Source organism: Crotalus tigris, unplaced genomic scaffold, assembly GCF_016545835.1.
Source record: "Crotalus tigris isolate CLP2741 ecotype Arizona unplaced genomic scaffold, ASM1654583v1 scf7180000024342.5246164, whole genome shotgun sequence".
Taxonomy (NCBI): domain Eukaryota; kingdom Metazoa; phylum Chordata; class Lepidosauria; order Squamata; family Viperidae; genus Crotalus; species Crotalus tigris.
Genome location: NW_024100512.1, coordinates 2,511,561 through 2,537,791, shown reverse-complemented (window position 1 = coordinate 2,537,791; position 26,231 = coordinate 2,511,561). Strand labels below are relative to the sequence as shown.

General features: G+C 39.7%; 1 protein-coding gene across 6 annotated transcripts in view; it reads right to left on the bottom strand.

Annotated features, from left to right (window-relative positions):
• FHIT (fragile histidine triad diadenosine triphosphatase) overlaps positions 1-26,231 on the bottom strand; it is a 1,435,547-nt gene that overhangs the window by 832,447 nt on the left and 576,869 nt on the right. For all 6 annotated transcript variants that reach the window (XM_039326596.1, XM_039326595.1, XM_039326592.1 and 3 more), the window contains one exon: positions 870-996. In XM_039326596.1, coding sequence (XP_039182530.1) covers positions 870-972 — 103 coding nt within the window. In that variant the 5' untranslated portion in view covers positions 973-996. The remainder of the gene's footprint in view (positions 1-869; positions 997-26,231) is intronic.

Below are 26,231 nucleotides of genomic sequence, written 5' to 3'. Positions count from 1 at the left end.
TCAGAGATGAAGTCCACACATCTGGAGGGTGCTTGTTCTAATATCTTTAACTGATCAAATTGTGCTTTGAAAGTTTAATGCTAACTTTCATAAAGAAAAAGCTAGCTTAGATGTAAACAAAGGAACCAATCCACCCATTAGGTTTGAACACTGTCTTGTCTATCTGAGATTTCACGTCGTATTCCAGGACCCAAATCTCCCAAAACAATTATTACTCCATGTGCACCTTTTCATACCTAGGAAGCTATTTATGTCAGATTCAGCTATTTGTCTGCCGAGAGCAACATTTCTGACTTTGAGAACTTTCTAGGAACTCAAGCAGAGGACTGTCTCATTATATGCTACTAGGTATCTCAGACTGATCCTAGGACTTTCTGGCATAAGAGCATATGACTTAATGTTGAGTCTTGGTTGTTCCCTCAAAAAGTCATTGCTCACCTGGGAAATTAGCCATTCCAGCTGAATTTGTCCCTCGTACACACTGAAACCCACAAAAGGCTAATTCCTGGTCCAATAACGCAGAAATTAAAACAGAGAGTATCTTTAAAGCACTTTCAACTCCTTTTTTAAAAAAAAATGCTAAATGCCTGTTTATTTATATATCTCCCTTTGGTGAAAAGGTCAGGAGAAAAATCACCTATTTGGTCACTGTTGCTAAGCAACCTCTTTCAAAAGTTCTGCAACACTGATCAAGCATATTATGTTCCACTGACTGGCTTCAGAATAAATATGAATAACATCTTACCTGTTCTTCTGCAAGAAGCGAGGAACGGTGCCCACTTCCAGGCAGATAGCCAGAGATCCAAAGCCATCTGTTATACTTGATACTTCCTAACCACAAAAAAGAAAGAAAGAAAGAAAAAGGATACGGCCTGGGACCACAGGTTTCCTGTTCACAAGTGCAAAAGAAAGCTCTGTCTTCAGAAACACAAGAGAAGGCTTGATAAGATGTTGTCCAAAACGGAGTGACATGTTCAGCCCTTTTATGTACAGAATCTGTGGAGGAGAACATTGGAAAAGTTAATGTGTGCCTCATTTTATCATGCAAGCAAGATCATTGATAGGATCTTTTCAATTACTGGAGCTCCATATTTTTTTTGTTGTTGTTGTTCTGTTCCGTTTTTGGCATTTCCCTGCTTGAATCTTTTCAAAGAAACATCTGTGTCTTGGGCAAGTAAACATTAGTTTGCAAGTTTTTCATCAGTGTATCTCTGTGCTAATTGGACATGTTTGATGTTTGCTAGAGGATGGCTGAATAAACAACCACAAGTCTCCCTGTAGGAGAAAATACAATTTTTAAAAAAAATATTAATAAAAGTATTATATTATTGTTGATGTCTGCAAATTGCCTAGAAATAATTTGTATCCTAAAGGGAAAGATATAGAGAACTGATAGTCTTGTCCCCTGTAGCTTATTAATGGGAAAGAATTTATTTAACTGGTACTTCATTTTTCACATTCCATCTACGTATTATGCCGGCGTATTAGGCGACCTGGCGTATAAGACGACCCTCGTCTTTATCGCCGAGTCGCCTTCCTAGAACGTCGTCTTATATGCCGGAAACTACCAGTATTTCCGGCGTATAAGACGACTCGGCGTATAAGACGACCCCCGTCTTTGGCGCTGAGTTTAGCGCTTCCGGAAGTCGTCTTATACGCTGGCATATACGTTATTTTAGCATTGCCATATCTGGGCTGCCAAAATCCAGAAAGGCCATTAGTAAGCAGCAAAGAGATAGAACATAGAACATCAGAGTCAGAAGGGACTTTGGAGGTCTTTTAGCCCAACCCCCTGCTCAAGCAAAAAAACTTATATCATCCTGGACAAATGGTTTGCTCATTGCTTCTTGAAAACCTCCAGTGATGGAGCACCCACAACTTCCAGAGATAAGCTGTTCCCCTGATTATCTGTTCTCACTGTCAAGAGAGATAAAGAACACCTAACAGTTTATTGACATCTAATGATCTTCAGTACTTTTGCAACTCTCATTTGATAGTTCTGAACTAACCACTTCTGCAGTGTTACCAAGAAAACTGCAGGGTCCAGTTCATGAACTCACCAGAATTTAAAAAAAAAAAAAAAATAGTACTTGAATTGCCCCTGAATACTGACTGGCAAAAATTGCAGTTCCCAGAGAAGAGATGTTACACAGACAACTAGATGTATTCATTACTACCTAGGCTAGTGGTGGCGAACCTATGGCATGCATGCACTCAGAGCTCTCTCTATAGGCACATGTGCCGTTGCCCCAGCCCCACTCCCTCCACAGCCCCCTCCTCACCTCCTCTGTGATTAAAAAATAAATGTTTTGCCAATAATGATGTTTTTGTTTCAAACAATACCTATTCTAGCAACTGATACACCAGTGGTGACGAACCTATGGCATGGGTGCCAGAGGCGGCACTTGGAGCCCTCTCTGTGGGCACATGTGCCATTGCCCCAGCCTTGCCTCCCCCTCCTTTCCAGCAGCCCCCCTGAAGGAGAGTCACTCTCGAAGGTGGCCCACATGGAGCAGCACAGCCAAGGACATGGCAGTCAGGCAGCATAGACAAGACTCTGCCCTCACACCCCATCATGCAGTTGATGCTGCAGGACGTGGGCAGAAGGTGTGGCCGCCACACCGCCACTGGGCTGCCTGGGCGATCTGCGGCGGGGCCTGGAGGCAGTGAGTGGTCCTGTGGGCAGGCGGGGTAGGAGATGGGGGCAGAGCAGGGAGGTGGAGTGGGGCGGGGCCAGTTTTTGGGCACTCGATCTCTAAAAGGTTTGCCATCACTGTGATACACCATTGAAACAATGAGAGAAAGACATACCTAACTTTGTATGGCAAGGGGAAAAAAATCAAGAGTATAAGCGTATAATTTTGAATCACCTTTTTCTTGTATTTCCATGTATCAACAAGCTCCAAATTATCCATTGTTTTTTTTAAAAAAAAAACCTTTGATCAGTTACCCTGTATATTGTTAATATTCTTTCCCATACTCATTCTTTCCCAAATACTCCATTCCAATCCCTGAGGAGACATCAACATTCATACAGTACCTAAGATCCAATAATTTATCCATAAGTCTGTGGAATTCTTGGTGCTCTCTGAGCTTGGTTGTTTTCTTGCAGACCTTTCATTACCAATTAGACAACAACTTCAGTGCTACATGGAACTATTATGTGTTTATATACAGTGGCTTGCCCTCTCAGTGTTCATGGAAGTGTAATCCACTCCTTTCTAGCACTGAAGAGGTTACCTAGTTGGGTAATGAAAGGTCTGCAAGGAAAAAAATCTCTCAGAGAGCACCAAGGACTCCATAGTTCAACCCTGAGCTACAAATATTCTCTATTGGCATCCATAACATGTTTATAAAATGCTGTTTTATCTTCATTGGGGGACATAAATTACCAATATCAAAGTCTTAGCCCTCTATAGATTAACTTCCACCCTAATATATCTGCCATCAACTTTAATCAATATAAGTTTTGGAAATAGTTGGAAATTCTTCTCTCAGGTTTTGTGACTTAAATATTTAACATATTTTTCCCAATATGTGTTTCTTGTAAGCAGATCATATATTGTTTTAGCTGTTTCAAATAATGTTTTCCCCCCTCTTTTGGGAAGCATTTGCCCCACATATTCCATGTTATAGCACAGAAGTGTTCCTTGAGCAGGGTCCGTACGATTATCTGGACACTATATATCCTCTTCACAACCTGTTTTCCCTGTTACCTTCTGGGAGGAGGCTCCATGGTATGTGAAGCAGGACATCCAGATTCAGCCATAGTTTCATTCCATACAGCATTAAACTTGTGAACTCTCAAGCTTCCTACTTCTGTTATATATTCAAGATGGACAGTGTTTAATATTTATTTGTTATGTATATGTAGGGGTGTGAGTCTATACATATGTTGTATATAGTATATTTAGGGTGTGTGTCATGTATGTGTTCATTTTGAGAGCAGGCAACTAAATTTCATTTTTGATGTGTGCCATTGTGCCCACAGTAAAAAAAGACAATAAAGGTTATCCCATCTTGTCTTTTTCTTGTCTTGTTTTGCCTTGCCTTGCCTTGCCTTATCTTATCTTATCCTATCTTACCTCATCTCATCTCATCCTATCTCATCTCGTCTCGTCTCGTCTCATCCTATCCTATCCTATCCTATCCTATCCTATCCTACCCTGTCCTATCCTATCCTATCCTATCCTACCCTACCCTGTCCTATCCTATCCTATCCTATCCTATCCTATCCTATCCTATCCTATCCTATCCTATCTTATTTTATTTTATCTTATCTTATCATCTTACCTCATCTCACCTCACCTCACTTCACCTTACCTTACCTTAAGCATTCCTAATCCATAGTTAGGCCAAGATTTAACTGCTCTGTTGTCTTAAGTGACATCTGACCAGCATAAGCCTCACTTTGTTAAACATCTTTGGATGTAATTACTCTACCACCTAAGACAGATATTCTGAATGGCAATGAAAATTAAAGACTCTCGTTAAGTGCCTTCTTTTTAAAAGGGAACAACATTTGAAAGGATTTTAATCTAAAAGCAAAAAACTTAATAAGATCACAATCCAAGAATTTTTTAAATAGATAAAGGAGATAGGGATTTTTTTTAAACAAAGCAACATTTTTTTATGAAAGCACCTTTGAAAATAACAAAATTAAGTAGATGAGCAGACCAGATTTTTGTGGAAATGCTGATTGTTTATTTTTTAAGGACAGTATATAATTGGTTTACGAAACAAGAAGATAGGGATAATATATACTAAACTATGAAAATTAAGTATGAAGAACTAATTGGAACTAAAGTGCTGAGCATAGCAAAGTAAAACAGAAAAAAAGCAGAAACCTGCCTTTTACTTTCATTACTACTTTCATCAACATGCTTTCATCTCACAATGGCAAATCAAAGAAAAGCTCCTAAATCAGAAGAAGGACACAAGGGTTCACTAGAACAACTTACAGATAAGGCATTTCACAAGATTCATTGCAGAAAGTATTCAAAGAATTTGGCAAAGAGATCCCTGCAATGGTTAAAAAGGAAATAGAAGAAGGATTTGCAAGAATAATAAAAAAAGATGTGAAAGAAGTGAAGAAGTGAAGAAGAGTGAAGTATCTGTAGGGCATCTGTCTGCAGACTAGAAAAAAAAATATTGGCAAAGTGAAAGTTTTGGAAAGTAAGAGTTATAAATAAAGAGATGTACAAAAGTTTGGACAATTTGCCTTTATTAGAAACTGAGAGTAAAAGAATTTTGCTTAAAATTTACAGCAGTTCCAAGACAACATCAAAAACCTATCTCAGAAAAAGATTGTTACCTCTCTTGAGATGACACTAAGACAGAGATCAGTAAGTTCCATATAATTAATACATATTTTTCAAAATTAAGAAATGTTTCAAGAGAGGTCATTGTGCACTTTATCAGGAAGAAGACAAGATATCAAATTTTACAGCAAGCATTTAAATACTAGACTGAAGACTGGTAATGCAGATGTAATTGTACTTAAGGAAATTTCAATTAAAATACTATGCAAGAGAAAAATGTATATTTTTTCTGAAAAACTTAAACTGAAGACAATCTATTTAGATGGAGTAAGTTGGAAGGGATATTTTCACTTTTGAACAACAGAGATTCAAACTACAATCTACGTAGAAAGCAAGATTTTTTTTTCCATATTTTAGAGCAGAACCGAAGAAAATACAAATGGAAGTGACAATGACAGGTGAGACCCAATAAATAACACAACAGATACAAGACAGTGAAAAAATTCCCTCTGGCTGAGGAATTCTGGAAGTTGAAGTCCACAAATCATAAAAGAGCCAAGTTTGAAGACCCTGGTCAAGAATATGAAAATGCACTTCTTTACAATTTCTCTTTTCCTTTCCTGTCTTTTTATTTTCTACTTCTTTTCCTGTTTTTATTTCCATTACTTAGTACCGTATATGCCGGCGTATAAGACGACTTCCGGAAGCGCTAAACTCGGCGCCAAAGACAGGGGTCGTCTTATAAGCCGAGTTGTCTTATACGCCGGAAATACTGGTAGTTTCCAGCGTATAAGACAACATTCTAGGAATGCGGCTCGGCGATAAATACGGGGGTCGTCTTATACGCTGGGTCGCCTAATATGCCGGCATATACGGTATTTTTATTATCTGTCATGGTTTTTACCATTATTTAATTGAAATTTCAATACATTTCAATAAAAAATATTTTTTAAAAAAACAATTTGATCTTCTGGATGGACTTCAATGTCTGCCACGTAGAGCAAATTCTAAAGATGTAAATGTGAAGTGATGAAGACAAGAATGACTATGAGGGTACATCCTGGACCAAGAGAAATTGCAATTCAAGCACAAGATGCCATTGGACAATATGGGCCCCTGGTGTTCAAGCAGAAGGTGAGAATCCAGGAGAACTCCCAGAGAACAAAGCAACTTGACAGACGGTAATTCAACCCTATGAAAAACTAGAAGATGATGATCTCTGGAGGAAGAAGGCTAATTAAACAACCCATTTCCTCCTAGCACAATCTTGATTTATAACTTGGGTGATGCTCAGTTAGAGTTCAGTTATACACTATGAAGAAAGAGCACGGTGGCTCATGTAGTTAGGACAATGGGTTGACGATCAGCAAGGCCGTGTTCAAGACCTGAGTGCTACTGTGTGATGGGGTGAGCTCCCGTCATATGCTCCAGCTCCTGCTGACCTAGCAGTTCAAAAGTGTGCATTCACAAGTAGATAGATACATATTACTTCGGTGGGTATGAGGACATGAAAGGAGCCCCCAACCTGGTATCCCCTGGGCAACAGTGATATCACTGGCTAATCCTTTTAACCCGGAAGTGCCCTGAGATTTCTGACAAAAAGGCAAGCGAACTATGAAGGGATAGTTAACATGGAATGTGGAACAACTACAAAATTAAAAATTGGGAAACGAGGGCACAAAGGTCGTTTCCTATCATTTATTTAACTTATGTACAGAATAAATCATGACAAATGGTGGAATAGAAGAAATAGAAATTAGAATTATAATTGCTGGAAAAAACATTAATGACCTAAAAACACTATATTGACTGCTGTAAGCAAAGAAAAGAGTCCTTTGCTATAGGTACAAGAAGATGACCTGCTATTTAATATTACAGAAAAAAAACCACACTGTGATTGTGTCAGCACCAACCCAACACAAATAAGAAGCAAAGCTGAAGTAGTAACAGACTTTATCTTCTTACATCTCCAAATTCACAGGAATGGCGCCTGTAGCCATGAAATAATAAGATGTCTGATACTTGGGAAAAGACTATGAGAGATCCAGACTACATTAGGGCAGAGATATCACAATGACAACAAAGGTACATACTGACAAGGCCACTGTTTTCCCAGTTGTAATATATGATTGCAAAAGGTAGAATATCAGAAAATCTGAACAAAGAAAAAATGATGCCTTTGAACAGTAGTTCTTGAAAAAAATGTTCAAAAATAACTTGCATGACAGGAACAAAAATTCAATATTAGATTAAATAAAACTTCTCTGCTCACTGGAATCTAAGAGTGTGGTATACTGGAATATAACATAAAGGCACTAAAAAATTGAAGGCAATTGAAAGATGCCAAAAAAGACCAAAGTGGCTAAATGACACTGAGGTAGTGTTACTGATAGCATAAACAGAAGCTTACAAGAACTTAAAGAAGCAGTTAATGACAGACAACACCAGTGAAATTACAGTATGTGTATCAAATTAGAAAGAGCTAGAACCAACTGTGTGACTGAAGACTAAAAACAGAGATCAAAGAGCAAGAAAAACCAACGATCTCAGTATTCAGAAATAAAAGCATGAAACTGATTACTCTAATATAAAACAGAAGCTAAACAAAATAGGAAGAAATATTCAGATATATTTTAGTGGTGGGTTTCTCCATTCTGCCTTGACACATCAGGCGAAGTAGAACAAGGGGAACCTAGATCAGGAGCACCATATCAACTTTCCAGTACTGGGATTGTCAGCTTATTTAAGGAAGGCAATGTCAGGAAACAAGAATCACAATGATCTTCGAATGTACTTCAGTGTTGTTTAAATATTGTAGCAGAATATTGAAAAACTGTCGAAGGCCACCTTACTTTAACTTCTTCCTCATCTGAACTTCCAAGGAGGGGGGGCATGGCAAACTGAAGACATCTTTGCTAAAACAGAGCCACTCTCAGGATCTTTTTAGGTCCACCAGGGAGGATTAACACCAGTGAGCCAAAAGCTAATCAGAGAGTGATCTCTCCAGATCACATCGCTATCATCCCAGGACAAATACCTGATCTAACGTATGACTGCCAGAATGCATCAGGTTGTCAATGACATGGAACAGATCCATAGCTGCCATGAAGGCCATAAAGTCCTGAGACACTCTGAACTCATGGTCACTGGGTTAGAGTTAGGGCTACTCAAGGCTTATACAGGTAGGCCTCAACTTACGTTCACAATTGACCCCAAAATTACTGTTATTAAGTGAGACATTTGTTAAGTGAGTTTTGCCCCATTTTACAACCTTTCTTACCACAGTTGTTAAGTGAATCACTGCAGTTGATAGGTTAGTAACACGGTTGTTAAATGAATCTGACTTCCCCATTGAGTTTGCTTGTCTGAAGGTCGCAAAAGGGGATCCACATGACCCTGCAATTGTCATCAATATGAGTCAGTTACCAAGTATCTGAATTTTGATCAAGAGATCGTGAGGATGCTACAAAGATCATGTGTGAAAAATGGTCATAAGTCATTTTTTTCAGTGCCGTTGTAACTTTCAACTGTTGTAAGTCGAGGACCACCTATATCAGGTATTCTTCTGCAGAAGGAACTAGACATACTTTCCGGTAGGAAGCACAGAAAATATTAGCAACAGGTACCATGTAACTAGTATACCAAATTCAGTACACTTTGTGGGAATGCAATGGGAATGTTCAGTTAAAAATATAGCTGGTGGGAAAGCAAATCCAGCTTTTCGAACTTTTAGCAAAAGCACTGGATCCTAGAGACGCCTCAGCGTGAAAGGAATCTAGTCTAAAATATCTACAGGGACTCAGCTGAACTACAGCAATTCATCATATTGAGCTTGTGAAGATTTTCTAATGTTTGAAGAACTTTTTTTCTCAAGAAAGCAAGCTAGAGTCCCACAAACCAGATTATTATGCCTCATAAACTACAAGGATTTTGAGTATATATGAATATATAATGTACAAATAGTCCTCAACTTAGAAGCACAATAGGGACTGGAAATTTTGTTATTAAGAGCTATCATTACATGAGCAGCATGTGATTGCACCCATTTTAACAATCTCTTTTATCGTTAAGTGAATAACCACAGTCATTCAGTGAGATATCACATGACTGAGATTTATGACCTTCCTTGCTGGCTTCTTTGTTGATTATGCTTGTCAGAAACCAGCTGGGAAGGCAGAAAATGGCAATTACATGACCAAGCGGTGCTGAGAACATCAAAAATGTGCAACCATTGCCAAACATCCAAGTTATGATCAGGTGATTGTAGAAACGTTGCAACAAAGTGCAAGGACCCGGTAATTTTCATAAGTCACTTTTTTCAGCAGCTAAACAATCACTAAATAAATAATCATAAGTTGAGGACTATCTGTATGTATACAATGCTCATTATGAAAATATGCATATTTTAATATTGTTTGTAGGTGTATGTACTGTGGTTTTGCATTCTGTTGTTCAGCTTTATTACATTTTTTTTTGCAAGCCACTTAGCCTCACCTTGGCTGAACTGGGCCAGCCTTATAAATGTTTTAAATAAATAAATCTCTATATACATTTATGTGCATATTTAACATTTCAATTAATTGAAAATCCTGGGAAAATATCTTAGCAAAATGTCTATAGGGATTCTTAGTCAGCCAGATGGTTGTCCCGTTGAAAGAAAAATCTTCATCAGGGTCTAGTACAAGCCAGGAATAAACAAAATGGAGACTGCTTTAGAAAGAAGGTTGTAGTTTATTGAAGAGCAGAGCCAGAGACACATGTGGCTCTGGGAAAACTGACTACATGTTGTAGGAGTAGTGTGTTTTTATATCTTCTTGAGCTTTTGTGCTTGGAGTTGTTTCTTTTCTTGTGGCATGAACTTTGACCTGAGCCTTTGAGTGTGTCCTTTTTGGTATTCTGATGGTGGTGGGTTAATCCTATTATGTCCTAAAGGTCATATCCTGCTTCCCTGGGGCTGTGGTTGATGGCTATATCCTGTGTTGGATTTTTGGGGGTAAGGGGTTGTTGGTGCTAGGGGTCTTCGTCTTTCTAATCCCATCAGCTCTAAGATTCCTGGCTCCAGTCTTTCTGAAAGGATTATCAGATCTGCATTTCTACAGACCTGGTTTCTACTTGGGGCAGAGAGACTGGGGGGGGGGGGTTCTGCCTAAGATTTTCTATTATTCCTTTGGGGAAATATATTCTGCTTTTTTAACATTCCCCAAAATATTTCCTTCTCTAGGAGGGTGGATGGGTGCTGACTTCCAACATCCCATGCTTTTTTAAGGAGGCAACTGGACTTTCTTGTTTTGTATTTGTTTTTCTTTGAAGGCCTTTGGAGACATCTGAAGAAGCTTCTTGGATGAGAAGTGAAACATCTTCAAAGAAAAAAAAACCAAGAAAGTCCCATTGCCTCCTGAAAAAGCACTTTTGGGACATCTTAGCAAAATAAAACACAGCTTTAAAAAAAAAGAACAACAACAACCTTGAGATATTACAATGATATGCTTTTTTAACTGTTGTATTTTATTTTGCTTTTCAAGGTAAATAAACATGCTAGAAAAAAATCTGAGCAGAAAAACATATTTTCAATTGTTGGCAGATGCCATCAGTGCTGAGAGTCTGCCAGATCTCTATGAGGATATTATTCCATATAATGGGTGTCACACTGGAGACTGTCCCCTCCTCAGCTCTGCCAAATGATCATCAGTAAGTTGCAGAAAATAAGCAATGCATTGCAGAACAGCACACAAAGAAGTCTAAACGGGAGAAGGCAGGAGGAGGTTCTTAGATAACCTCAAATAACATTTTCAGGAAATGGAGGTCTCCTGAAGGATACTTAAACTCTGCCCCTTCCCCTCCCTCTCTCTGTGATTGTTTGTTTTTTTACTAGCACAACTCTAGTACTGGAAGTGAGCCAAGCTGACGGAAAAAAAATTGCTTGAAGCAACAGAGCACAGGAAGGGAAGCTGTGGACAGGACAATGTATATCTCTTCCCTATGAGTTCCACAGAACATGTGAGTGTTTTTCAACCTTGACAGCTTGAAGATGTATGGATTTCAACTCCCAGAATTCCCTGGCCAGCTTGTTGGCAGGGGAATTCTGGTTGTTGAAGTCCACACATCTTCAAGCTGCCAGGGTTGAGAAACACTATATTAGAACAAGGGAGATGCAAGACGCCAATAGCACGACTGTCTTTCTGAGACTTTCTGCAGCAGTGACTCGTACACAGATAGTGGGATATCTTCTAGATCTCTTAAAGTAAAACTGCCATAAGTTACAGGCCAGAATAACCTGGAATTCTGGCACTTAGAAGCAACCTAGAAGTGCTTTCAAAGATCTGGAAAAAAGCAGACAAGGTCTTTCAACTTACTGACTGACATTGCAAGCCAGAACAATAGGTGAAAGAGGCTGAGGGAGCTATACTTGAATGTGCTGAAATGGACAGATTAACTTTAGAAATGAAAGAGAAAGAAGAATCAATCTATTTTAAAACATGGGATAAATTTTACCAATGGGTAGCAACACGATTGAATGAGAAAAGATTATGAAGTTCAATGGGATAACTGTTATTTTGTATTTAAATTTTATGTTTATTTCTATGAATTAATCTTTTTTTCTTTTTGTGATTTTAACAATAAGTAACTATAACTAATAAGTAATATATTAATGTGTTAAAGTCATCTGATTAATTAGTAATATAATTAGTAATATTATATCAAGTATTGTTATCTTATATTAATTATTGTTATCTTATATTAATATGTATACCCAGACGGGTTTACTTGCTGAAGAGTTGATTTAATGTGGGGGATAACCCCACTATTGTACTGATCCCTTCCCCTGGTCTAACCTTTTTTGTTTGTCACGCCTTGTTATACCCTTATTGACCCCACTTCCCCTTTATCCTTATAAAATCTAATAAAATATTTATAAAAAAAGAGGCTGGGGGAGCTAATGTCTTTAAAATAAAATTGGTGAGTAAGAAAACAGGCAGCCAGGCATCAAGAGCACAAACACATAGCCAAACTGAAGAGGATGTTTCTTGCTACCTTCAGCAATAATAAATCCTTTGAGCAGAAGAGAAGAGAGCCAGGGAATAGACAAGGCCCAATGCTTCAATAACCAAAGGTCAAGGGCATTCTAAATTACCATGTGAATAATTAAAGATTGTGGTGTAAGAGAGATGCAGGCCCCCCATTTTTTTTTTCTAGAGTAGCTCTGAACTTTACTAACTAAAACAGAACAAAAAACAAAGTCCTAAGTCAGAATGTAAAAGAAATAGCACAGGATGAAATATAGGTAGTCCTCATCTTATGACTACAATTGAGTCCAAAACTTCTGTTTCTAAGCGAGACAGCAGTTAAGTGGGTTTTGCCCCATTTTATGGCCTTTCTGGCCACAGTTGTTAAGTGAATCACTGCAGCTGTTAATTTAGTAACACAGTTGTTAAGTGAATCAGGCTTCCCCATTGACTTTGTGAGTCACCAGGCCACAAAAGATGATCACATGACCCCAGAACACTGCAACCGTCACAAATATGAGCCACTTGCATCCAAATTTTGATCATGTCATCCTGGGGATGTGGTAAGGATCATAAGTGAGGGGAAATGGTCATAAGTTACTTTTTACAGTGCCTTCATAACTCCAAAGCCTCACTCAATGAATGGCTGTAAATTGAGGACTAGTGTTGTGGCCGGAGGACTCCGCGGCCAACTCAGAGGAGGAAGCACAGGAGTGTGCGCCAGGCCCAGTGTTAGGGACAGCTGAAAGCTCCGATGGGGACAAAGGAATGGAGCTGTTGCAGCCAGGGACAGAGGTGGAGCCTGGGCTGTCCGCCAGCCCCCAGATGGAAAGGCTGAGACCTCCATGGCAAGTGATTTAGGAGAGGAAGAGGATCACCTGGGGGCAGTGATTGATGTGCAGGCATGGCAGAGGCTGAGGACAGGAGAACAGCGAGAGGCTATGGCCGGTCTTCGGGGCGGAAGAGTCACCGCTGCTAACAGAACCCCACCCTCAGCTATGGATAAAAGGCAGGGTGGAGATGAATAGGTGTGGCAGACAAACTATTAGTCTCCCTGCCGGGCAGTCAATTCTAGTTGGAACTCCTGACTCTTGTTTGGAAATTTGCCAGAGTTTTCCTTGGATCCCGTAGGGCTGGGAATCGGAGCGCCTTCTGAATGTGTGCATGTGTCTTATGTTGGAAAAAAGCCAGCTTGCCTGAAGGCCTCTTGCTGCAAGCATGGTGAGAGATGAGATTAATTCTGGGTTTGGGAGACCCCTGCAGGGGAAAAGGGAGCAAGCTCCGTTATTTGGAGGCAATTAAAGACTTTAACAGTCAGCTGTGTGAAACTGCTGGCATTCCTGAATAAAAGAAATGTTGGAGATTTATTGGTGTGTTTGTTGTGTTCGGGAAGCCGGGTCAGAACAACTACTTGTATTCTAAATTTTAGAAGGCAACAATAAACTGAGAGGAGCAAGAGGTTAAGATTATTACAGGTAATAGTGACTTATGACCGTTTTCTACACAACCGGTGCAGTATCCCCATGGACACATGATCAGAATTGAGACACTTGGCAACTGACTCACATTTAGGATGGTTACAGAGTCCCAGGATCACCTTTTGCAACTTTCGTGAAAGCAAAGTCAATGATTCACTTAACTACTGTGTTACTAACAACTGTAGTGGTTCACTTAACAACTGTGATAAGAAAGGTCGTAAAATGGGGCAAAACTCACTTAACTACCTGTATATTGTCTGTAAACATCCATAACATCTTAACTTTATGTAGAAGCATCCTGGAACAAAGATAATCTTTGCTCAAATTGTAAGAACACAGTTTGGAGAGAAGAAAGCCTATCTCAGCATCCTTCAATTTGGGGCTGCATGCTGGATTAAACTTTCTTTGAATTACTGTGATACCAAGACATCTGCGGGGCACCTATTGAGGAAGACTGCCCTACACATTGAAAATGGAAGAAAGTTTAACAATAATCCTTACTTGGTAAACTGCAACTCAAGGAATATTTCAGTAGGGATCTCATGCTTCAGAGCCCTTCTTGGAGCTATACTTTTGAAGATCTTTTATTGCAAATCATTCTCAATCATTTTAATATGCTAAACTTAACAGCTATTCTTTAAATATTTTGAAATATATGTCCTGTTCTTCAGTACTGAAAGCCAGCTGACCCTGACTGAAAAAACAGTGAGTCTTCAAGATTCTTGGTGGATCTGTTCTCTAGTGCCTTTTGAAGCCATCCAAAGGAGTGGTCATCACCATGTCTTGGGTTAATGAATTCAACTAATTGATTATATATGATTCCTCAAGGTACCTCCTCACCCATCTGCCGGTGCCCTCACCACTTCAGCCAGTCAGCCAGTCTTGCCCACCTGCCTGCCTGCCGCTATGTGAGCCCAGGGATGGGAGTGGCATGCCAGGCCCCAGGTTCCCTTTGCCAGATTATGTATGATATTTGGCAATGCCTGCTTTTACCTTGTTCATTGTAATCCAAGTGTCCACAGTCACTTTAAAATGAGATGGGCAGCAAATAAATTTAAAAAGTAGATAAATAAAATCAGTTCAGCTGAGTGACTCCTGATCTTAGTGATTGGAGAGGAGAAAGTATTTTTTTTTCATGACATGCATGATTTATTTATCCTATATCCTCACTTTTTTTTTCCAGGCTAAAAAGTCCCAATGATCTAATCTTTTCTCATAAGAAATGCATTCATTCTTCATATTTCCCTACTCTATTGTTTCATTTTTCAAATGCAGCAAGCAGAACAATCCACAGTGTTCCACATATGATGTACTATAGATTTGTATAGTGGTATTATTGTGTTGGCAGTTTTATTTTCAGCCCCTTTCTTGATAATTGTAAAAAATGGTTGTAAGTCACTTTTTTCAGTGCCATTGTAACTTTGAATGGTCACTAAATGAACTGTTTTAAGTTGAGAATTACCTGTACTTGTGTCAAACAGTGGTCACCAATTACAATTCAATCTAGAGGTGATTTTCCACTGACTGAGTACAAGCCCAACTCTTTTTAAGATACAGTTCTTTGGACATTCAGAGTTTGTTTTTGTTTTTTGTTTTTTCATATTTTGAGAATAAAGGTATCTGGTTTTTAACTTCTCCTCTGCATACATCCCTGATTTCTATCAAAATCATCCATAAGATTTTGATCAAATGGGTATTTTCAAGGCAAACTACAGCAAATGCAAAAGCAGACCAGAGTAAAAATCCAGAAACTGCAAAATAGGCAGGTTCCTTGAAGTCTCTCCACATTAAAAAAAAAGATGGAAAATCATCCACATGTGCTCCAGATAGCTATTCCTCACAGGGAAAACACTGGACAGATTTGAGCACAGGAAATGAAGAGATTAGCCATCTTCCTCAAAACCATGATGGGCACTTATAAAGGACACTAAGTTCACAAACCTCACTTTGTAATCATTTTTGTAAATTGCTCATTAACTACCTCTAAGTTATGAGGTGAGTTTGCCATCAATCCTGAATGAAAAAAAAAAGAATTTAAAGAATCTATGAGCCGAGGTGGCGCAGCAATTAGAGTGCAGTACTGCAGGCCACTTTAGCTGACTGTGTTCAGCAGGTCAGAGGTTCAAATCTCACCGGCTCAAGGTTGACTCAGCCTTCCATCCTTCCGGGGTAGGTAAAATGAGGACCCAGATTGTTGGGGGCAATGTAAATATATATATACATTGCTTACTGGTGTACACCGCTTAGAGAGTGCTCACACTTAAAGCGGTATATAAGTCTCATAAATAAATAAATAAATAAATAAATCTGAAATAAAATTCCAAAAGCTAAATAGGATTTTGATCTTAGAAAGTTATAAACAGATAAAGGTTCAGATAAAATTGGAATGTTGAAAATTTTACAATAAGATATTGGAATTATAATTGCATCACACTTGGGTCAAAAGCACTGAGGTGCTTCTATATGGACAAGATTAGCCAGTGACATCACTAGTTGGGGGCTTCTTTCACGTTCCCAGCAGGAGGTGGAGAGAAGGATGGGAGCTGGCCACTAGAAGGGACTAAAGATTTTAAGTCGAGGCAAGAAATACAGGCTGGTAAGGTACTGCAAAACATTCTGACAATACTGAAGGAGATATTTGAAGAACAGAATCAGAAAACAGTAGTCACAATATCACCAGTGTCAGTAATAATGGCTGCTTCAATTTCAGACTATATGTCGTGGAATCTCCAGCTAGAATGTTGGGGGAGAGTGTGAGAAGGGGGCTGACCTTAGAGTCCTTGTGCAGCAGAAAGTGGCACAGCCCTTATCTCCCCCAGAGGGAGGTTTCCAAAAGAGGACTACCCACCCTGTATCAGGTTACACGCTTTGCATCTGGTGCTATAAAATGTTAGCTAACAGAAGACCTGGGATTAAAGCAGATGTGGAATGTTTATCCTGTATGCAGATGTGCCATGTTTAACCCATTCCATTGGAGATTTCATTTTTGTCTGTGCATCTTCTATATCTGGCCATTCTCTTCACTTAAAGAATGTGCTCCTCCAGTGCTATCTTCCCCTTTTTGACAATAAAACTAATTAGTTCTCATGTACCACTTAAACTGTCTTTTTTTCCCTTCACCTTGTAAGTAAGGGTTGTGTTTTGCAATATGTTTCTACCAGCCTTCAACATGCTGCTTCAATAATGCAGCTGCCTTGTAATTTACGGTACAGCTAATTTATGCTCAGATAATGTATCACAGAAAGATTTCATACATATGTGCACACACAGGCTGTGATCAAGAAATGGTTGCCTTTGCAAAAGTGGCTGCATTAAAATCCAGCAGAAGACACTGATCATCCAGCAAAAACTTTCTTGCTGAAATTTACCATTTGCCAGGAAGAAAATGGGGAGTCATTCAATAGAATGCTGTTTTGTATCAAAGCCTAAACTTTCAAGTCAGTGGATTATGACTTTGCAAGATACAGATTTCAAAGAAATGAGAATGGTAGACTGTAAAGAAATATTGGAATTAGAATTCTGTTTTGTTTCAGAAGGTTCTTAAACGTAAAACCAAAACCAGAAGTTTTCTTTTTAGGTTTGATGGATAAAGAACTTAAAAGAAAGTTTTTAAATATATTACGGATAGCCTTCAACTTACGACAACAGTTCAGCCCAAAATTTCCATTGCTAAACAAGTTGTTAAGTGCATTTTGCCCCTTTTTATGACTTTTCTTGCCACAGTTGTTAAATAAATTACTGCAGTTGTTCAGTAAATACTATAATATGGTTGTTAAATGAATGTGGCTTCCCCAATGACTTTGCTTGTCCAGGATTTTATTTATTTATTTATTTATTTATTTATTTATTTATTTATTTATTTATGAGACTTATATACCGCTTTAAGTGCAAGCACTCTCTAAGCGGTGTACACCAGTAAGCAATGTATATATATATATTTACATTGCCCCCAATAATCTGGGTCCTCATTTTACCTACCCCGGAAGGATGGAAGGCTGAGTCAACCCTGAGCCGCTGAGATTTGAACCGCTGACCTGCTGAACACAGTCAGCTAAAGTGGCCTGCAGTACTGCACTCTAACTGCTGCGCCACCTCGGATACTATAGCCATCATAAATACATGCCAGTTGCCAAGCATCTGAATTCTGATCACGTGACCATAGGCGATGCTGCAATGATTTAAGTGGGGAAAATGATCATAAGTCAGTGTTTTTTCAGTGTTGTAACTTTGAGCGTGTGGGAACAATCCAGAGAAAAGAAATATTTTTGGGAATATTAAAAAGGCAGAATATATTTCCCTGAAGTAATAATGGAGAAGATATTTAAAAAGGCAGAAACTTCTCCACACACACACACACACACACACACGCACACAGAGAGAGAGAGAGAGAGAGAGAGACAGACAGACAGACAACTCAGCAGAAACCAGCTTTTAGAAATGCAGATGTGATAATCCATTCAGGAAGGTTGGAGCCCTCCAGCTAGAAGCTGAAGAGATCAGGAAGACAAAGATCCTTAAAATCTACACCACCATCAGAATACCAGAAAGGCACATTCAGATTCAGATCAAAGTACATGACACAGGAAATACAAACAGGAACAGGAAACAACCTCAAAAGCCCCAGAAGGTATAAACACCCACTCATTACTACACATGCTCTCTCTTTTCTTCCAGAGTCATCTTTCTGTCTGGCTCTCTTCTTCAACAAAGTACAACCTTCTCTCTAAAGCAGTTGCCATGTTGTTTATTCCCGGCTTCGACTGGACCCTGATGAAGACTTTTCTTTCAACAAGTTGTCACTAAACAAATGGGAGTTAGGGGACATGGTGAAACTGACTAAAAAGTAATTGAAAGAAAAGAATTTATCTAGTTTTGTTTCTACTTGGAAATCACTTTTTACTTGAAACTAAAAATAGTTTGATTTCAGGTTTAGAATGGTTAGAATGATTTTGTAATTATATAAATGGCTTGAAATATTGTGAAATTCAATTCAGATGCTTGGCAACTGGCATATATTTATGGTGCACAGCAAAAGGCTGAAGTTGTATTACTTTTGTGTCTACTGCACTGAAGAAAGTCGAAAGTCATTCCTTTTTTTTCCTTTGTTGCATTTTTTATTTTTCTAACTTTTGTTTCTTTTATATTTTTATCTTATGACATTTAATAAAAATATTTTCAAAAAAGAGAGTGGCATACTGTACACTCATAATACCGTTACGAGATAGGTTATAGAAAAACAAGTCCAACCCCTTTCCTAAGAACCTGATGCCCAAAATCTTTGATAAATATACATCAATATGATAAATCTTCAGAGACAATGGAAACTAATTGAATAAGAAAAATACAGATGGTGAGAGTCAGGAAGAGATTAAGGAGGTAAGATAAGGCAAAAATAGTTGGGTCTGAGAAAGGAAGAGGGAAGTCATAAAATAGATAAATAGTTTTTTTAAAGGAAATGACTAGCCAGGAAGGTTGAATGGAAAATAGGAAAATAAGCTGAATAAGATAAGAAGAGAGGCACATTGAATTGAAAAGCAGGAAAAGAACTTATTGTTTAAAATGGAGATATAAATATATACTAAGTTTAAAATAACCATTTACATGTCTATGTGAATATGATTTAGTATGTTATCAGGAAATGTGTATAGGCGGACGGAAAGAGTGTAACCTCATACTACCTCAGCCAATGGGGAAAGAGGAGGGCTGTAGCAGCCGGTGATAGGGATGAATAAAAGAAGGAGATATTTTGGGTTAAAACTTTGGAGAGAACCAAGCTTTGATAGCTTCTCTCCCCGCTTATTGCAATAAACGAAACAAAAGGCCTTCACTGTGTCTTGGCTGGTTATTGGTCAGGCGAGCTTGCCTCTGGTCACAAAGGAAAGTAGCCAGGAGCACATAACATCTTTAACCAGGGAGCTAGATTAGTAATCCAGGATTACCTCTGGCTCATGAGCTAGACTGGGAGGAGCAGTATCTTTTTAGCAAAACTCTGTTATTCAAGTATTGAAATGAGAAAAGCTTGCTGATACTTTTTTTGTTCACATTTGTTCTTGACTAACTGGAAGGGGGAAAAGTGGTGATATTTTATTTTTTTAACAGAAGTTCCCAGCATGTTATCCTCTCCCTCTTTAATTTGGAGACATTATGTCCCACGTTACTCCTTCATTTACAAGGGGACAACAAAATGAGTTGTTTTATGCCAGAACATAACTGAACAAATCAACAGCAGATGTTCCAATTATCTTGGAATATTGTTAGATGTTTCCTTAGCTTCAGCTTTGACTTCTCCAAATGTCACTTCCAGAAAACACAAAATCACATTCAAGTCTTATTTTACACTTGTGTCAACATTCAAATCTTTTCAAGGCCGTATCACCATTGCCAACCTTTGTAGCCAAGATATTAGCTGAGACATTGCAAAAAATAAATCACTGACTACTTATATGCAAATATGCCGAAGACCATGGTGTAAAATCACAGCTTTACCCAACTTTAAACTCAGTTGCCTTTAGTTTAACAATTGTACAACTCAGAAGGAAGTTAGTTCAAGGGAGCAAAAGCTGTGGTTTTATACAATGGTATTTTAAAAAAGGTCTAAGATTTGTCATTTAAAACTCCAAAATGTTAGTTTGGTTGCTAATTACCGCATTCCCTAAACTCCCACCAATTTTATTATTGTCAAAATGTAAAGCCAAGTTGAATTGTTTTTTGGGGAGGGAGTGGAATTAAGCACATTATAGAACCAATTCATTTGCTTAATTGGCTTTGTTATGCTGTTATTTTTTAAGATCCTTTTAAAAAAAAATGTATTTAGGGAGAGCAACAAGAAAATTCAGAAATGTAGGTAGTTTGACATAGGCTACTGCTGAAAGAAAATTTTACAAATTGTCTTCCACAATAATGCTATTTATTGTTAAAATCATTTCACACTTGACATATTCTAAAATGCAGAGTATCACCGTTTACTCTAGCAAAATTGTTCCTGTAAAACTTATTTCTTGGCATTTTTATAAATTTCCTAAAAGGGTTACATTATGTCTGAAAGGTGGCATTTCTATGCAAGATCTATGTGCTCATTGGCATTTCATTCTAATAATGAATGATGGAGAAGCCTTCAGAAACAGGTTCTTATTATTCTTTTGTAAAGTTTCTGCCTTTCTCTTCTCCCTCTGCTGAGACAGAGCTACAGCACTAGTGATGCCGTTCAATATATAGTTGTTTAACTTCCATCAGCTTGTAATAGTCCAATCAGTTATTTTTATCAAGAATGACAGATAACATGAACCACGTGGGCTTAAACCATTCACTGCCATCACCATCACATTCTTTGAAATACTTTTGCAGCCAGCTTCATAAAGAAACCCACTTTGGGCTGCAAAACTGATGGTGAACCTATGGCATGCCTGTCAAAAGTGTTATGCCATGACATTTTGGGTGACACACCCAGCATTCACCAACACCCTACAACTATTCTCAAAAGTACACCCCGTTTCCGAGTGACTTTTAGAGGCTGCAGAGACTACGCAAGATTGGGGTGTGCTCTTGTGTAGCCGCTGGATCCTCCAGACGTTGCACAAAAGGGCCGTATTCTCATGTGGCCTCAGGACCCTCTAAAATTGAATTTGTTTTGCTCATATTTCATTTTATAATTATTTGGCATTTCTTTAAATAATACATAGTACCAGACATGATTAGACTGTATTTTTTAAAATAAGTGAGTATGTAAAGAATTGTTTCTCTTTTGTTGGGGGAGGGAGAGATAACGTGCCAGCAGACTGAAGTTAGGTATCTTCCTAATTTTTGATACACTGAGCCCAAAGGGCTCGCCATCACTGGGTTACACTAAAGGTCATTTCATGAACAAATTAAGCATGGATAAATCTATCAGGTGTTCAGTTTCTCCTTAGGTTTTTACAAGATTCTCAAACTTTGCAATTCTGCAAACCCTTAAAATGATAAATGAGATTGTGTCAACACCCTCCATCAATAAACCTAATGATTTCATTGGAGTTGGACAAGAAATAAATGTACCACTTAACTTAGTAATTACTTTTTAATCTATGATATCAAATTAAAAAAATAACAGAACCTTACATCTTTTTTGTATGACTTGTTTCCAAATGTTAGATTAACTTGCTTGCTTTTGCACTTTTTTATTATTAAAAACAACAACAACACAGGGTAATTCTTCTCCAATAACAAAACACATGTGAAACCAAGATACGTTTTTTTTCTCTTTTATATAGGCTTACTTTTATTAGTGTTATTGGTAGCTTGGTTATGTTTAGCTTCAATGACATTACTGACAGTAGGGATTTATTTTTGCTTGACTGAGCTGGAGAATTGGCCTGATCAAGAGGAATAATCTAATGGGACACAATCCAAGGTCATTTTCTCAGAGTAGTATTAGAGTGAGCATGACCAGACTTCTCTGAATCAGTTGCCCACCTGTCAGCTATACCAGGTAGACCAGAAAAAACACAGCCAGATAAGCTAATTTTATTTTATTGTAAAGCTACATTAATAGAAACTTGCAAGTCAAAAAGTATAATTCTCCCATTGTCACATTTAATTGTCTGATAACTTAGAGAAAGTCACTCCTAAGTCTCTTGTTTCACCCTCTGTATAACTGTGAGCTATGTTCCCTTTTATCTGACTGGCATCTGGCATCTATTAGCCTGGTCTCCACAGATCATTCTCACACACCTTTACACCATCTCAATTCTAATTATACACAGAGACAAATACTATCCTGTTCCCTTAACAGAAAAAAGCTCAACTCATTTCAGATACTGAACCATACATTAAGGAGACCCTCTAAGTAATTGGCTCCTGGAAATTTTCCATCCTGAAAATGGTCCAAGCCATTCAGAAGTTCACAAACTTTTGTGTTTCCACAAAAACACAAATCCTCTCAAAACATAATTAATTTTGTTGACACCTCTATGACTACAGCTTATCAATATTACCAAAATATTACCAGCTTACCAGCAGTCATTAATGAGCACAGTCCTAGTAAATGTAAGATGATTCCTCACAAAACGGGAGCAATTAATAGGAAACGTATCCATATAGAGTCAAACTCTTTGACAAGTGTATCTTTCCCAAACCTAACAGTCACAGGGATTCTTTTATATGAATTCCAACAGCTGAAATAGGTAGTCCTTGACTTGCAAGTTCATTTAGTGACTGTTCAAAATTACAATAGCTCTGAAAAAAGTGACTTATGAAGGTTTTTCATACTTATGACTGTTGCCAGATCCCTGTGGTCATGTGATCAAAATTTGGAAGCTTGGCAACTGACTCATATTTATGATGATTGCAGTGTCCCAGGATCATTTAATAACTGTTATGTCCCGAGCCTTGCAAACGGCTCGGGCGTTTGCAGGCAGTCCCGGGCAGGTGCAAAGCTGCCTGGGACCAGACAGGCTGTCGCCAGCGCCGTGCGCATGCGCGGGTGCTGGCGCGGGAAAAGTATCACATTTACCCGGGAAGCGTCTATATAAGAAGCTGGGAGGTTTTGGGAGCTGCTGAAGCCATCTACTTGTAAGCTGAACGCTGAATAAAGGAAACTGAGAACTTCAACTGCTTCTCGTGTCTGCTTCCCGCCAAGGACTCAACACTGGCGACGAGGATGGGATGCCTTACACCGCCTGGAAAGGAAGAAGTGTAAGCTTACCCAAGTGAGTCCTGAGCGGCGGAACGGCGTCGACTCGGCAGCTACCCGCCAATCCAGTGCGCATTCGGGGGTAGGCTGGCTGATAGACCCGTCTTCTGAAAATGGCGAAAATCGGAAGGCTTTCGGAATTCGACGTCTCACATCCAGAGCGGTGGGAGTCATACGTAGCCAGGATGGAGAACTACTTCAAGGCAAACCAAGTGAGGGAAGAGAGCTTGACGGCTGCCACCCTGCTTTGTGTTTGCGGTCAAGACGCCTTCGACATCGCAGAAAACCTTGCAGCACCTGTTCCAGTAGAGTCTGTCAGCTACGCAGATCTGAAGAAGCTACTGAAGGAGCACTTCCACCCCAAGATGTCCGTCATCACATGGCGCCACACCTTCGAGCAGAGGAATCAACGGCCCGGTGAGTCGGCCAAAGAATTCATCGCCGCATTACGGAAGGCCGCCAAGCACTGCGAGTTCAAAGACCTCGAAGAACGACTGAGGGACCAATTCGTGTGCGGGTTAAGGCATCGAGATCTACAACAAAGACTTTTCGCTAAAGAAGAATTGTCCTACCAAGATGCCTTAAGGGAAGTCACCGCAGAAGAAGCAGCAGGCGGCGCTGTCAAGAACATGCGGCCGATCAGAAACAGTCCAGAGGTTGCATCCGTGCACCAGGAAGACGCCCAAAGAAACTCCGAGGAGGATCCGGACGAGGAAGTCGACCGTCTCCACCCCACGACGGAAGAAAAACAGAAGGGAAGCTCTTCAGCTCCGCTCAAGTGCATCGGCTGTGGAGGTCGCCACAGGAGAACCGACTGCAAGTTCCGCTCCGCTACCTGCCGGGCATGCGGCAAACAAGGACACATTGCAGCTGTGTGTCTGGGCCGACGAAAGGTACAACCCCAGGAAGAACGCCTGAAGGTACCAGATTCCCAGCCAGAATAGGGTAGGTTTTTGCGCTTCGCGAAGAAGCATCTGTAGAACAGGCACACACAAGCCCATGAAGAAAAAGCTGTCACTCAACGTGAAGCTACAAGGGGTTCCATTATCTATGGAACTAGACACAGGGTCTGCCCTTTCAATTATCTCCTTGCATACATTTAGGAAGATTTGTTCCGGTAGTAGAACTCAGGCCAAGTTAAGGCCTTCTGACATTGTGTTAACAGATTTTCAAAATTCAAGAGTGTGTGTTAAGGGGGAGGCCACCCTTAACGTGCAATACAAGAGTTTTGAAGGTCCACTAGACGTATTAGTAGTAGGGGTGAACGAACGAGTCTCATAGGACTCGATTGGTTTGAGGCCCTGGGGATACACGTCACAGGACTCAACAGTTTACAAACACTCGACCTACAGGAAGTCTGCAAAGAATTTGCAGATGTTTTCAGCCCCCAACTGGGCACATTCAAAGGACCCCCTGTGTCCTTAAAGCTAGACCCCACTGTCACTCCCATTAGAATTAAAGCAAGAAGGGTCCCTTTTGCTTTAAAGAATAAAATTGACACTGAGTTAGACAAACTGATTCAACAGGGAATCCTAGAACCTGTTGATTCCAGTCCTTGGGAGACCCCCATTGTCACGCCTCTAAAGGCAAATGGGGACATTCGCATTTGTGCTGACTACAAATGCACTCTGAATAAGGCATTGCAGCAACATGCCTATCCTGTTCCTGTGGTCAGTCATATTCTGGCCTCCCTCAAGGGGGGGCGCGTTTTTGCAAAGCTTGACCTAGCTCAAGCGTATCAACAGCTGCCTGTTGATGATGATGCTGCTATAGCTCAGACTATTGTGACCCACAGGGGAGCCTTTAAGGTAAAAAGGCTGCAGTTTGGAGTGAATGTCGCTCCTGGGATTTTCCAAAGCGTAATGGAAAACACACTACGGGGTATACCAGGGGTTTGCCCCTACTTTGATGATGTCTTAATTGCAGGAGACTCCACACACATTCTAGCTGAAAGGCTAGGGCTGTCCTGTTAAGATTCAGGAAGTCAGGCCTCAAGCTCAAAAAAGACAAATGCAAGATTGGGGTGCCTTCTACTGAATTTCTGGGGTTCAAAATTGATGCTGCTGGGATTCACCCCTCCAAACTAACAGCTATTTTAGAAGCACCTAGGCCAAAGTCCAAGGCCGAACTTCAGGCCTTCCTGGGCCTCCTGAATTTCTACAATTCTTTTCTTCCACATAAAGCTAGTGTAGCTGAGCCTCTTCACAGGCTACTAGACAAACAAGCAGTGTGGCAGTGGTCACAAACACATGAGGCTTGCTTTAACAAAGTCAAGGCCTTGCTCACTTCTAACAGTGTACTTGCACATTTCAACGAATCTCTTCCTGTGTGCATCGCATGTGATGCGTCCCCTTACGGGGTAGGAGCTGTCCTGAGCCACCTCAGGTCTGATGGAACTCAGGTTCCTGTTGCATATTACTCCAGAACATTGTCTTCTGCTGAGCGCAACTACGCTCAGATAGACAGGGAGGCTCTGGCTGTTGTTGCTGGAATTAAAAAATTCCACGATTTTCTATATGGCAGGCATTTCACGGTCTTACTGACCATAAGCCTCTGCTGGGACTGTTTACCACACGTAAGCAGACTCCCCAAATCATTTCCCCTAGAATGCTTAGGTGGTCTATTTTTCTGTCTGCATATGATTTTTCTTTACTCCACAAGCCTGGGAAAGAAATGGGCCATGCTGATGGCCTCAGTAGATTGCCTCTGCCAGTAGTAGAAGCTGACCCTGCGCCAGCTGTCAACATTCTATCAATCCAAGCCTTGCCCGAGCTCCCTCTTTGTGCCAGGGATGTTGCCGCTGAAACAGGTACAGATCACA